The sequence below is a fragment of the Dama dama genome, chromosome 12, assembly GCF_033118175.1.
Source record: "Dama dama isolate Ldn47 chromosome 12, ASM3311817v1, whole genome shotgun sequence".
NCBI lineage: Eukaryota > Metazoa > Chordata > Mammalia > Artiodactyla > Cervidae > Dama > Dama dama.
The window spans coordinates 31,392,032-31,404,267 of NC_083692.1; the positions used below are offsets into that span (position 1 = coordinate 31,392,032).

The following is a 12,236-nucleotide window of genomic DNA, read 5'->3' on the forward strand; positions in this document are numbered from 1 at the left end:
CCCGGTCCGTGAGAAGGGCACAAGTGTTCAGCTACAAGGGCTGAACTAGAGAAACGGAAATGCAAAGAGGAAACGACAGCTAAAGAGGGTCTCATAGCTACAGGATCCCTTAATTGTTGTGGATAAAGTTAGAGAAACTGGCTAGGTACCCACCCCGGGTGAGAGCCACGAGCTGGCGCACTGCCTCAGCGTCCTCGTTGCCCGTGGCAACCGGCAGTTCTTGCCTCTGGCCTGGTCGAAAATGCGCAAGAACAGTAAGCTGGCTCTGAGCGCCTGGTCCCCGGAGCTGGGGTTAGGCAGCGAGAAGGCGCTGCCGGTGGCCGCTGTGTCCACTGGCCCCTCCCTGGAATTATGCACCTTCCCCTCCACGCTGGGCTCCTCGGTCGCGGCCGACGCTCTTGAGCAGCTCCTTGTTGTGGGTGAGCGGCCCGTGGGCTCTCGGAGGGACATCTTCTGGAAAGTGGTGCTTAAGCAGCATGAAGCGGAAACCCTTGAGGGAACTTTCTCCAGCTCCTTGTGGGAGAGATGGGTGACCCAAGGCACAACTCACACTAGCAGCTGGTGCCATATCCCAGACAAATCCTGAACTCCCAGGCTATTGCCATTTCCTTATAATTAGAATGCCCAGCTGCATTTAGGCTATGTATTTAATTTCAGTTTGTCTCTTTCTTGCTTTTTCTTGGCAAGTTAACTTTCTCCAACACTTAGTCATGGCAAACTGGAGAATTTAACAAGTAAATCAGAAAGGGAGTGTTTAAGAAGCGCCCTTTGCCTTAGGCAAGGAACTGTGCATTAGGCACAAATACTTTTTCTGCTAACAATTTCTGGACTGTAAGAAAATCTGTCATACGAGAAAGCTTCATCATGCTTTCTTACCCTAAGTGTGAGTTATAAAATATGCAGCTGTCCAGTCCATTTGCAAGTGGGAATATGCTTGTACTCATTCATTCCATGGAAGAATTGGAAGGATATAATGAAGGACAGGAGGTCTGGCATGCTGCAGTCCATGGGGTCACAAAGATTCAGACATGACTTAGCAACTGAACAACAGCAACAGCAAGCCAAGCAGGCCTGCCCTCCCTAACACACACTCGCTTGGAACCTCAGGAACTGATTTTCACTCGGTTTGAGAACTTAGTCCATTAAGAGAATCCAAGTTCCTGGAACAGAGGACAGAAAATAGCATTTCTTCTGGGAGGTGAGGATGGCCACTTAGGGCATGGACTCTGGAGTCACACCCCTTGTGTCTGAATCCAGACTCAATCAGTGATAGGCTCTGTCACCTAAAGCACGCTACATAACCTCAAAAGTCTTAGATCTCTCACTTGTGAAATGGGAAGCATCATGGAGTTATAAGAATCAATTTGTACTATACAAACATGTGAAAAATTAAGCTTATCAAACTCATGCCGCACATGAGGATGCAGGCTTGGAATCTGTTTAGACAGAATCTGTATAATGCAATGGTGACAGAGCCAAGGTGAGTGGAGTTTCCTCTGTTGCCTCTCCTCTTCCTTTTTTCTTTTCCTTCTTCTCTGTCTGCATGTATCTTGTCTTCCTTACTTTTGCATTTTCCAAATCTCTCTTCTCATGTGTTTTCATCTTACAGTATGTGAGAGAAAGGTGATGTCTTTCATATGGCTGTGAATGAAAGGGGTTAAAAACTCTTATCTAACTCACACCTACCAGTTTCACAAATATTTACTCTCACCCCATGATCAAAATACTGGCACAGAAGTGAAAGTGACATGATGGATTTTTAAAGAATTAAGTGGTTTTTGTAAAATACAACATTTAGGATATATATGTATGTATATATATATACACACATATATACACATGAGGAGAGCATGGCAACCCACTCCAGTATTCTTGCCTGGAGAATCCCCATGGATGCAGGAGCCTGGCAGGCTACAGTCCATGGGGTCACAAAGAGTCAGACATGACTGAAGCGACTCAGTAGCAGCAGCAGCATCATCATATATATACATACAAATATATATATGAAGACTTTCTTAAGCCCACATTATGGGCATGTTATATTTATCCTTTTCATAAAATATTTATTGAATTATTGAATTTTTTATCCTATTACTATGCAGATTCCTTCTTTCTACCATGAATTATACAAAGGTGGAAACTTAAGAGGAGGTTGGCCTCAAGAAACATGAAGTATATCCCTAAATTTGTACACTGTAAAACAAGAAATAATAAGTACAAAAGAGATTCATATTATTTACTATAAAAAGAGTTAGAAGATGTAATTTTCAACTGATTAAGCATTTGAGCTAGACCTTTAAGGATTAAATAGGATTTGGATAGATAAGTAAGAGATCTTAATTTTCTGATTTTTTTTTTTTTTAGAACAATCACTGCAAAGTGACTATTTTAAATGCAATGAAGAAGCTAAGAACTTTCTTAAGGACGTTGCTATCGCTGTTAAGAAATTGGTATTGTATTACCTATAAGAGCTATTTTTTCAATCTTCCACTTATTTCTTCATCAAACTTTAATTTAGCACCAACTCTGTTCAACGTACTTCAGTAGATGAATAAGGAAAATATTTGCCCTGAATGAAAATTTCTCTCAGTTTACTAACATTTGCACCAGTGTGGATCAGCCATGGATTGCTGCCCAGTTTCCCAGGCAGAGCACTGAGTTAAGGACCTCTGCTATGCAGGAGGGCAAGACTGCTCAAGAGAAGAGACCCCGGTGATAACAGAGCTCAGTTAAGAGTGAGTCACGTGCCATCAATATGTGAACATTGCTTAAAACCAGCAAACAACCTCTGGGATAAACTGCATGCATACATAGTGCCAATTTTCCCAAGTCTCTATAAGCAATTCCTCACAAAACTGGTCAAAGATTATTCGGGGCTTACTCCATTAACATAGACAGTGTTTTTCAATGAAAGCAAACAGGTTCTCTTTCAGTTAGGCTAACTTGGCCCCATCAAAGTAATATTTAAAGACTTTCCTTTTGAAGTGTCACAACCATGTCTCTCTATTTGGCCCTGGCCCTGAATGATATTTCAGAAAGGTGACATCCCATTTGATTTACAAATATTGAGTAAGAATCTCCTACATATCAAATATCTAAAAATGTAGAAGTATGGCTGTAAAATAAATGAGTCGAGTCTACAGATTGCTGAAAAAAGTGAATCTCATTACTTTGTATTTTTATGAAATTATATGTAGTTGTACATGTATACTACAGAATTAGATTTTATAATCCCAGTAAATTAAGTACATATATGTCAACACTGAGAGTTGATGTGTGTGTGGTACTGCATTTTGATCCTGTGGAAACCTTTTCCTAGTTTTGTTCTTTTATTAAAAAGTTATGTCTTTCTCCAGGATTTGAAAGGTTCAAAGTATTTGTTTTGGCTTATTAAAGTATCTAGCATGTCTCCATATACCATATGAGATGTGAAATCCCTTAAATAGGGATAAATCCTCTCACTTTTTACTGTAACATTTTCACTATTATAAAAGCATTGTGTGTTTACTCTGGAAAAGTTAGGGGAAAATAGACAAGCAAAAGCAAGAAAGTATAAAAAACATCATGATCCCACCCTAAAATAATCATAATTAACTCTTTAATGGATGTCTTTCCTACTTTCAGGATAGAGATGATGCCTGTACTGAATTTTATTTTTTACCAGAAAAATGATCATACTAAATATACAGTTAGGCAACATGCTTTTTGTTATTCATAAATTTTTCAGATCATAAAGAACTATACCCACTACCACTATTTGAAACAGTTTATCTGTTTTTTCCACTATCAGATTTTCAGTTTTTTTAATGTTTTTCCTTTTTTTAAAATAGTCCCACATATATATACCCACCTGAGTATTTGTTTGGATTTTTAGGTAGATATCAGAAAACTATCATTCTTTTTATACCTAAGCAGGCTTTTACAGTCATTTTCCAGTTTATTAAGGAGATCTTTCTCAATGTCACTCTTTTTTAGGAGTCTTTCCTAAAAAAGAACACACACATAGCAAAAAAATAGTTTCTGAGTAGAAGAAATTAAAAGATAAATGAAGAAAGATACCTTAAAATCTGATTAGAGAACATTTCCCACTTTCTATTCCAAATAAAAATGACAGCATAAGATGTTTACTGCAAAGCAAATTTTGATGTCTGAAAACATTTGTGGGCATTGTTTAGGAAATCAGTCTCATTATTTTAATGTCTTAACTTTTTAAATATGTAATTTACATTTTCAGGAAGAAATGAGAAAGTCCACAATAGAGCTTCTGGAAATTGAAAGCATGGAACTCAGCAGATTATATTTTCTATTGGAAACTCTTCCCACTAGTGTTAGCAGAGAACTGGAAGGTACTTTGAGTTTATTAACTGTAGAAATTTAGTTTATCTTATAAGACAATAATCTAGTACTTGTAACAAGATGAATTGAATAGTTATTCCATATCAAATAGCCAGAAAGAGTATACAAGACACATACAGTGAGATCCATAATGTTTCCCTTTCAAGTGGAATAACATATATGACTTGAATTTATATAATTATTATAAATAGACTAAAGACAATATTTGTCCTTTTGTGGCTGGCTTATTTCACTTGGCATGTCTTTAAGGGTAATTCATGCTGTAGCATATGCCAGAATTTCTTTTAAGGATGAACAATATCCCATTGTATATATACACCATGGTTTGTTTATCCATTCATCCATCAATGGCCCCTGCATTATTTCTATTTTTAACTATTGTAAATAATGTAGTTACAAAGTAATAATAACAATTATAATAGTAAATAACAGTGCTATTACAAATGTGTGTTTCTATCTATTGTATCAGGTGTGCAAATATCTATTCAAGTCTCTCCTTCCAACTCTTTTGTGTAGAAATGCAGAAGGGAATTGCTGGATTGTATGGTAATACAGTCATTTTGTGTTTAATTTTTCAAGAAGCTGTCATATTGTTTTCCACAGTGACTGCACTGTTTTACCTTCATTTGCACAATGCAAAAGCATTCCAATTTTTCTACATTCTTGCCAGCACTTGCTATTTTCTGTTTTTGTTTTGTTTTAAATAATAGCCACCCTACTGGATAAGAATTGCTGTCTCTTGTGGTTTTGATTTGCACTTCCCTAATGATTAGTGATGTTGAGCATCTTTTCATGTGCTTATTGGCCATTGGTATATCTTCTTTGGAGAAATGTCATTTCTTGTTCATTTCCTTTGCCCATTTCTTAATTAGGTTATTTGCTTCATTGTTGAGCTGTGGGAACTCTTTATACATTCAGGATGTTAACCCCTTTTCAGATGTATAATTTGAAAGATTTTATCCCATTCCATGGGCTACTTTATCACTCTTGTTGATAATGACTGTTGATACACAAAGGTTTTTAATTTCGACATAGTCCAGTTTATCTATATTTTCACTTGTTACTTGTGCTTTTGGTGTCATATCCAAGAAATCATGGCTCAATCCAATGTTATGAAGATTTCACCTATGTTTTCTTCTAAGCGTTTTATAGTTTTAGCTCTTACTTATATTTAGGCCTTTAATCCATAGTGAGTTACATTTTGTATTTATTTTAAGATCAGACTCCAACTTTATTTTTCCAGCTGCTGGGAGTGTTGGCTGAAGCTCATAGCTCAGTTCCTCTGCAGGAATTGTCCTTGACAAAAGAGAAAGGCTTCACTCCAGGTTACAGCCCTCCCCTAGTACTGCCCACATTCAGTGACTGGTCACCAGGGGAGCACAAAGGTCTGCCTCCCTCGATCACTGTAGAATAACTCTGAAGTGTCACTACAGCTTTAAAACTCATTATCATTTAAACCCTCCACCCTTCTGCAACACTTATCTCCTCAGAGATGTTCCCCAGCTCTACACGAATTTAAAAATTTGTTTCCTAGGGAGCCCAACCTAAAACAGTGGTCTAAATAAACTGGAAAAAAAAAAATAAATAAGATTTTTAAAGTAGCTGTTCCAGTTATTCATTTATTGCCTTGCAGCTCCGAATCTACCTTCATTGTCTGCTCTGTCATAAGGGAGTTGGGTCCTGTAAGTTTCCCCCTTTGCCAACAGGCCCAATGTTAAGCTTTGTTAGTACAGGGCACTGGAGGGACACTGGAGGAAAGGGGGGTTCTCGTCGTGTTCCAGTGTGCTCAGCTCGGCCAGCCCTTGCAGTGCAGGTAGCTTCTCCCGGCAGCGTGCAGCAGCCCTCGGTGCGGGAAGCTCCCTCCCATGTGCCTCGGGCAGCTTCCTGGTGGATTGCTCCCAGGGCGGCCCCTCCCTGTGAAGCCTCTCTGGCAGTTTGCAGTGAGTTCTGAAGTATAGCAATTCCCGTGGACATGTCTCCCCAGTGCCCCCAGAAGCCATATTTCTAGTAAGTTCTGCCAACCCAGCGTTTCATGAAGTTCTTTGCCATCCAATGATGCACAGCCCTCTTCAGCGGGGTCTGGATCTCGGGACTGGAGGTGCTGCTTCCTAGAAGGCACGCTGTCTCGGCCTTCGGGAGTGCTGCTCCTTGTGCTGGGTGCTGCTGGATTTTCCAGAGTCTTCTTTGTGCCTGCTGTGCTGAATTGCTTCAGTCCTGTCTGACTCTTTCTGACCCCGTGGACTGTAGCCCGCTCGGCTCCCTGTCCATGGGATTCTCCAGGCAAGAGTACTGGAGTGGGTTGCCATGCCCTCCTCCAGGAGGCCTTCCTGATCCAGGGATTGAACCCACGCTCTGCATTGGCAGATGGGTTCTTTACCACTAGCGCCACCTTACTTTCTTACTATTCATTCTCTCATTACTCTAATTCTCTGAAGTGAAGTGAAGTGGAAGTCACTCAGTCATGTCCTACTCTTTGCGACCCCATGGACTATAGTCTATGAAATTCTCCAGGCCAGAATACTGGAGTGGGTAGCCTTTCCCTTCTCCAGGGGATCTTCCCAGGCCAGGGATCAAACCCAGGTCTCCTGCATTGCAGGAAAATTCTTTACCAACTGAGCTAATTCTCTGATACAGTTAATAATTCCTGATGTTAAAATTTCCCTATACAATATGAGATTTCTATCTCCCAATTTGACTCTGAATGATATAGTCAGTTATGAAACAATATGCTCAGTTAGTTGGCAGGGAAAATCAAATGAACTCCTACATGCAGATAAAAAATAAAACTTAAAAGAATCTGTGCTCAAGACAGAATTAAGAATGTTTTTATTTTCTTTCGTTGCTTTTTTTTTTTTTTTTACTGTCCAGTTACTTTTATAAGCAAGACATATTTTAGAAGAGAAAAGAAATACTGTGCTAGTTTATAAGGTCTTTGATACACATGAAATACTTAACCAAATAAATTTAATTGGCCTTGTATTATAAAGCTTTTCAACTCAAAGTATGGTCCTTGGATCAGTAGCATCAACCTCACCTGGGAGCTTGTTGCAAAATGCAGAATCTCTAGGCCCTCCTCAGACCTACTATACCAAATTCTATATTTCAACATTACCCCCAGGTGATGTATATGCATATTTGAGACATAAAGTTTGAGAAACCCTGCTACAATGAACAACTTAACTTATAACCTATGAAAAAAATAATCTAGTTCTCTCAGGGGAGCTACCAGTTTCTAGGGAATTTGTTGCATAGAAATGGATAGCCCAATATTCATTTTTAAACAACGGTGTTCAAAAATTCATGCATTTTCACCATCTATCTCTCAAGCACTGAGGAGATCCTTTGAAGTCTTCTGTGATTTAAGCCTTATGTGATTATACAGATATGTTATTTTTCGATGGATAATTTAGTTTTTTAACACACTGGCTTCCTCAGAAAGCAGAGCCAGAAGCAATGGCTTTTGCAGTATTATTTATTTAATTTTTTTAAATGTCAATACTCTATTTATTTATTTGGCTGCTCCAGGTCTTAGTTGTGGCACTCAGGATCTTCAATCTTCATTGCAGCATTGAGGATCTTTTTTACTTTCTGCATGTGGGATCTAGTTCCCTGACCATTATGAAACCCAGGCCCCCTGCATTGGGAGCATGGAGGTTTAGCCACTAGACCACCAGGGAAGTCCCTGCACTATTATTTTATTAGGACATGCAGTCCAGGTGGATGAGAGTGGGATAAGGAACCAAAGCAGGAAGAAGGGAGAGCTAATATGGAGGCAATAGATGCTGACCACTGGTGACAGCAACTAGTTAAGTATGAGAATATGCCCCCAGGACACAGTGGTACCCCTTCTCAGGAACATCCAGGCAGTCCACTGGTGCATGCTTGCAACATCTCCCAAACTTTGCGTTACACATACATGGGGGGTGTGAGTATCTGAAGATGTCCCATAGTAGAGGTGACTGGGAAGTCCTAAATAGCTGAGAAGTGGATAGGGCAGGCAGGAACCAGGAGCTGTCAGACTGCACCAGTCTAAAGTTGTGCAGACCTCATAGAAAGCTGGTCACTAACCATAGCCGCAGCTGAAATTAGGGATATAATTGATAGGTGAGACTGAAAGGGTCCAAAGGGGTAAGGGAGAGGTGTCTGATCCAGAACATACTTAGAAGAATATTTCAAAGAAAGACATAATTTGTTAATGACTCGAAAGGTCAGTATCTACAACTGTGCAGTTTCTCAAATAACTGAGTAACATTTCTTCCACTTATGTTTAAGAATGTGTCAGGGATGCTCGCAGAGGGAATCTTGTTGAGATAAGTGAACTACACACAAAAATTACAAGGATAAATGATGAAATGGAGTTTCTGAAGAAGAAAATACTCCATCTGCAAACAGATAATACAGCTCTAGGGTAGGTATTTTTGTTTGTGTGTGTGTTTGTTTGAAGAAGTCAGGGTCTGGGGATAAGGTGGGAAATTTTTCCTAAGAGATTTGTCCTATGGTCTGATCTTCCCTGTAGCTCAGCCAATAAAGAATCTGCCTGCAAGGCAGGAGACCCAGATTCAATTCCTGGGTCAGGAAGATCATCTGAAGAAGGAAATGGCAATCCACTCCAGTATTCTTGCCTTGGAAAATCCCAATGGACAGAGGAGCCTGGCAGGCTAGAGCCCATGGAGTCACACAGAATTGGACACAAATTATCGACTGAACCACCTCTGAACTGGTGCAGGGCAAGTTAAGAGGTGGAGATAGCTTGTAGAAGATAACTGGGCTGATGAGGGTTGTTTGATAGCTGCAGAGAGCTGAGAAAAGAGCAGAAAATCTTCTACCACCATAGCCAGGAGACTGTAGATTTCAGAGGGAATTCAGCTTCCCACAGCAACTACACACAACTTACTGTGTGAAAGTCACACGCTGCCTCACACCCCACCTTCAAAGGTAGAAACACAGTGACTTTCATTTCATTTTTAGTAAAATTAAGTTTACAAACCTCAGCCACCAAAGCAAGAAATCTTGCTGGGTATTGTGTTGCAAGTATAATATCAAACCAGGTATACTGTAGCTAGATTAGTTCTTTAAAGACAATCAGATATAGTCTACTGGAGGGCTGAGGATGGGATTGGTCCTAGATATTTATTACCTGCAGTTAAATGGAAGCTGACACCTGTTAGTTTCATTTGTTTATTCTTCAGCTGTGTTATTAGCACTCCCCCCTCTGTGGGCCTCATTTTTCCATCTGTAAAATGGAGATTACAAATCTTGACTTACCCAGTCCATGGAGGAAGAAATATTCTGAAAGAAAAAACAGTAAAATCCTGAAGAATATCTCAGCTCTATGAGTAAATTTGCAAGAGTAATGTATAAATGTCAGACTTCCAGTTTGTGAGGGTAAGAAATACTCAAAGTACCCTCATTATAGTGAAAAAATCTTCTTGGGAAGGCAAATTCAGAAGGTTGCTTTGGTGCAAAAGACATCAAAGCATCAGGAATTAGGTGGGATCTCAAGGCCCAGGGACAGTTTCCTCGGAACACCTATTTTGGAAGATGCTTCATGAAAAAGAAAGGTCATAATCACATAAGTCTGAGAAAGACTGCATACATGAACCCTTCTTGGAGATTCACAATGCATATTTATGCATGGTGCATGCTAGCCACAATCACCAGAGACCACAGACTATCAATTTCTAAACTACTGACAAGGAAGCTAACATCCAGGCTGGAATACTCATATCAACTGGCCAGCACCATCACAACCCTATGGACCAATGACTCTCAAACTTGAGTGTACATTAGCATCACCTGGAATGCTTTTTAAAACACAAGTTACTGGGACCTCCACTGCAGATATCTGATGCAGTAGGCCTAGGGAATGGGGGCAAGAATTTCCATTTTTAACAAGTTCCTAGATTCTGCTGCTGGTCCTGACCACACTTTGAGAATCACTGCCCTAGAGAAATCTTCATGGAAAGCCAAATTACAAGTGAACATAATGTGGGTTGCCTGATGAGCCAGCATCACCAAGCTACAGTCAATTATTGCATCCTTTTTTTGAAGAAAGATGTACATCAAGATGTGCGCACTCTCTGGCTGGTCCTCCCCTGCAGAGTCCTCAAAAACTGGGCACATGCAAGCTCTTCAGGGGTGGGGGAATGGGATTTCCTCAGGTCTGGAGAATTTGGGAGACCAACCCATCTCAATATACCTAGTCAGGTGTATTGATTTGATATGTTTTGCTTTGCTTCCTTAAGGCTACTCAATCCTTAGTTTGCTTCATTCTTAGCAGGTTTCCTCTACTAAACCTACAAAATACCCATTATTTGACACCATCTAGCCTAGGATTCTTTCAGTTGCCTTTCTGTGGTAGAGTTAACTTCTGGAAAATAAATTTACCAACAACCTGTTTCCATTTTCCTAAGCCTTTGCTTACAATTCCCCTGAACTTAAGTGTTTAGCTTTGGAGATTAGAAGACAGTCTCTACATTGCAGGAGATTTGAAAAAAGGAAAATAGAGAAATGGCATCACTGTTCTTCCTCCAAATCTTTTATTGTCATTCCTGGGGCAGATGTTTCTCACAATCTTAGGGTCTTCTTCAGGTGGGAGTGGCCAGCAATGAATATGTAAGGTTAACCTCTCCTCTTGAACTCAGATTTGGCTATGGCTGTGAGATGATAGGACTTCCCAGGTAACTCAGTGGTAAAGAATTCGTCTGAGATGCAGAAGACGCAGGAGATGCCACAGGTTCAATCCTTGGGTCATGAAGATCCCTTGGAGGAGGGCATGGCAACCTACTCCAGTGTTCTTGCCTTGGAGAATCCCCTGGACAGAGGAGCCTGGCAGCCTCCTGGCAGGCAGTCCATAGGGTCACAAAGAGTCAGACACAACTGAAGCGACTGAGTACACACAAATGTGAGGAGTTAAGAGAGTTTAAATTAGATTTTAAGCACCCTCTGAACCATGAAGACAGACTCAGATCCCTCTTCCCCAATTCCTGTCCTTCAGAGGGGGATTAGTTTCTCCTGGACATTCTATGCAGGGCAATGGCATCAGAAGGTGACCAGAAGAGTGGTGGGATGCTTATCTATCTTTGGCTTAACTATGTATCTCATGATGATGATAAGGTAGTTATGGTAAAGTTACATATCAAACCTTTTGTCCAGCGAGATTCCACTTGCCTGTTCAAAAAGATTTTTGAATCATTGTAAGCTTTAAACCAAAATATCCCATAGTAACTACCTGGTATATGAAGATGGGGTTAGGCAGGACCCCAAGACACTTTGGCAGTGATAAACAGTTGCAAGATGGATACTGTGTTTCCTTCTGTCCTTCATCTCAACCAAGTTTAGGCCATTACAAATACAACTCTAAAATAAGTATCCCTTAAGTTTCCCTCTTTATGGTGGTTCATCTCATCAAACAGACTTTAAATTTCTTTCTGGAAAAAGCCATTCTTTTTATTCCAAGAAGGATTCTTTTTCTCTAGGGAAAGGCAAGAGGAGCTAGCGAAGCATTATGGAAAGGTTGTCCTGTCACTTAACCATGCAATGAAAGAAAAAGCCACTATCACTATTTACATCAATGAGACTTATACCAAAATTAACTCAGAGAAGAAAGAACTAGAATTGCAAAAAACATATATTCAAGAAATAGAGGAGCAAATAGAAAGAGAAAGAGCAGAATATTTGAAGAAAAAAGAAAAATTGACTCAAGAGGTAAGTGGTATGATTTTTTTAAAAATAGAGAATTGTACAGAATTGAAGCCTGATATGAGAAATAACATATTTGCCCTTGAAGATAGCAAGCGTTCCCATGGTATCTTCTGCAGGAATAGAGCAGAGGCTCCAGGACACTGGAGCCCATGGGGGAGATGTTTGATTTGTACCAC

General features: G+C 40.0%; 1 protein-coding gene across 1 annotated transcript in view; it reads left to right on the forward strand.

Annotated features, from left to right (window-relative positions):
• Window positions 1–241: 241 nt before the first annotated feature.
• The window catches only part of CCDC175 (coiled-coil domain containing 175), a 70,283-nt gene continuing 58,288 nt past the window's right edge, over window positions 242–12,236 (forward strand). Inside the window, exons 1-5 of the mRNA XM_061156948.1 lie at window positions 242–419; window positions 2,365–2,450; window positions 4,235–4,346; window positions 8,629–8,764; window positions 11,835–12,063. Of these exons, the coding sequence (XP_061012931.1) occupies window positions 242–419; window positions 2,365–2,450; window positions 4,235–4,346; window positions 8,629–8,764; window positions 11,835–12,063 (741 nt within the window). The remainder of the gene's footprint in view (window positions 420–2,364; window positions 2,451–4,234; window positions 4,347–8,628; window positions 8,765–11,834; window positions 12,064–12,236) is intronic.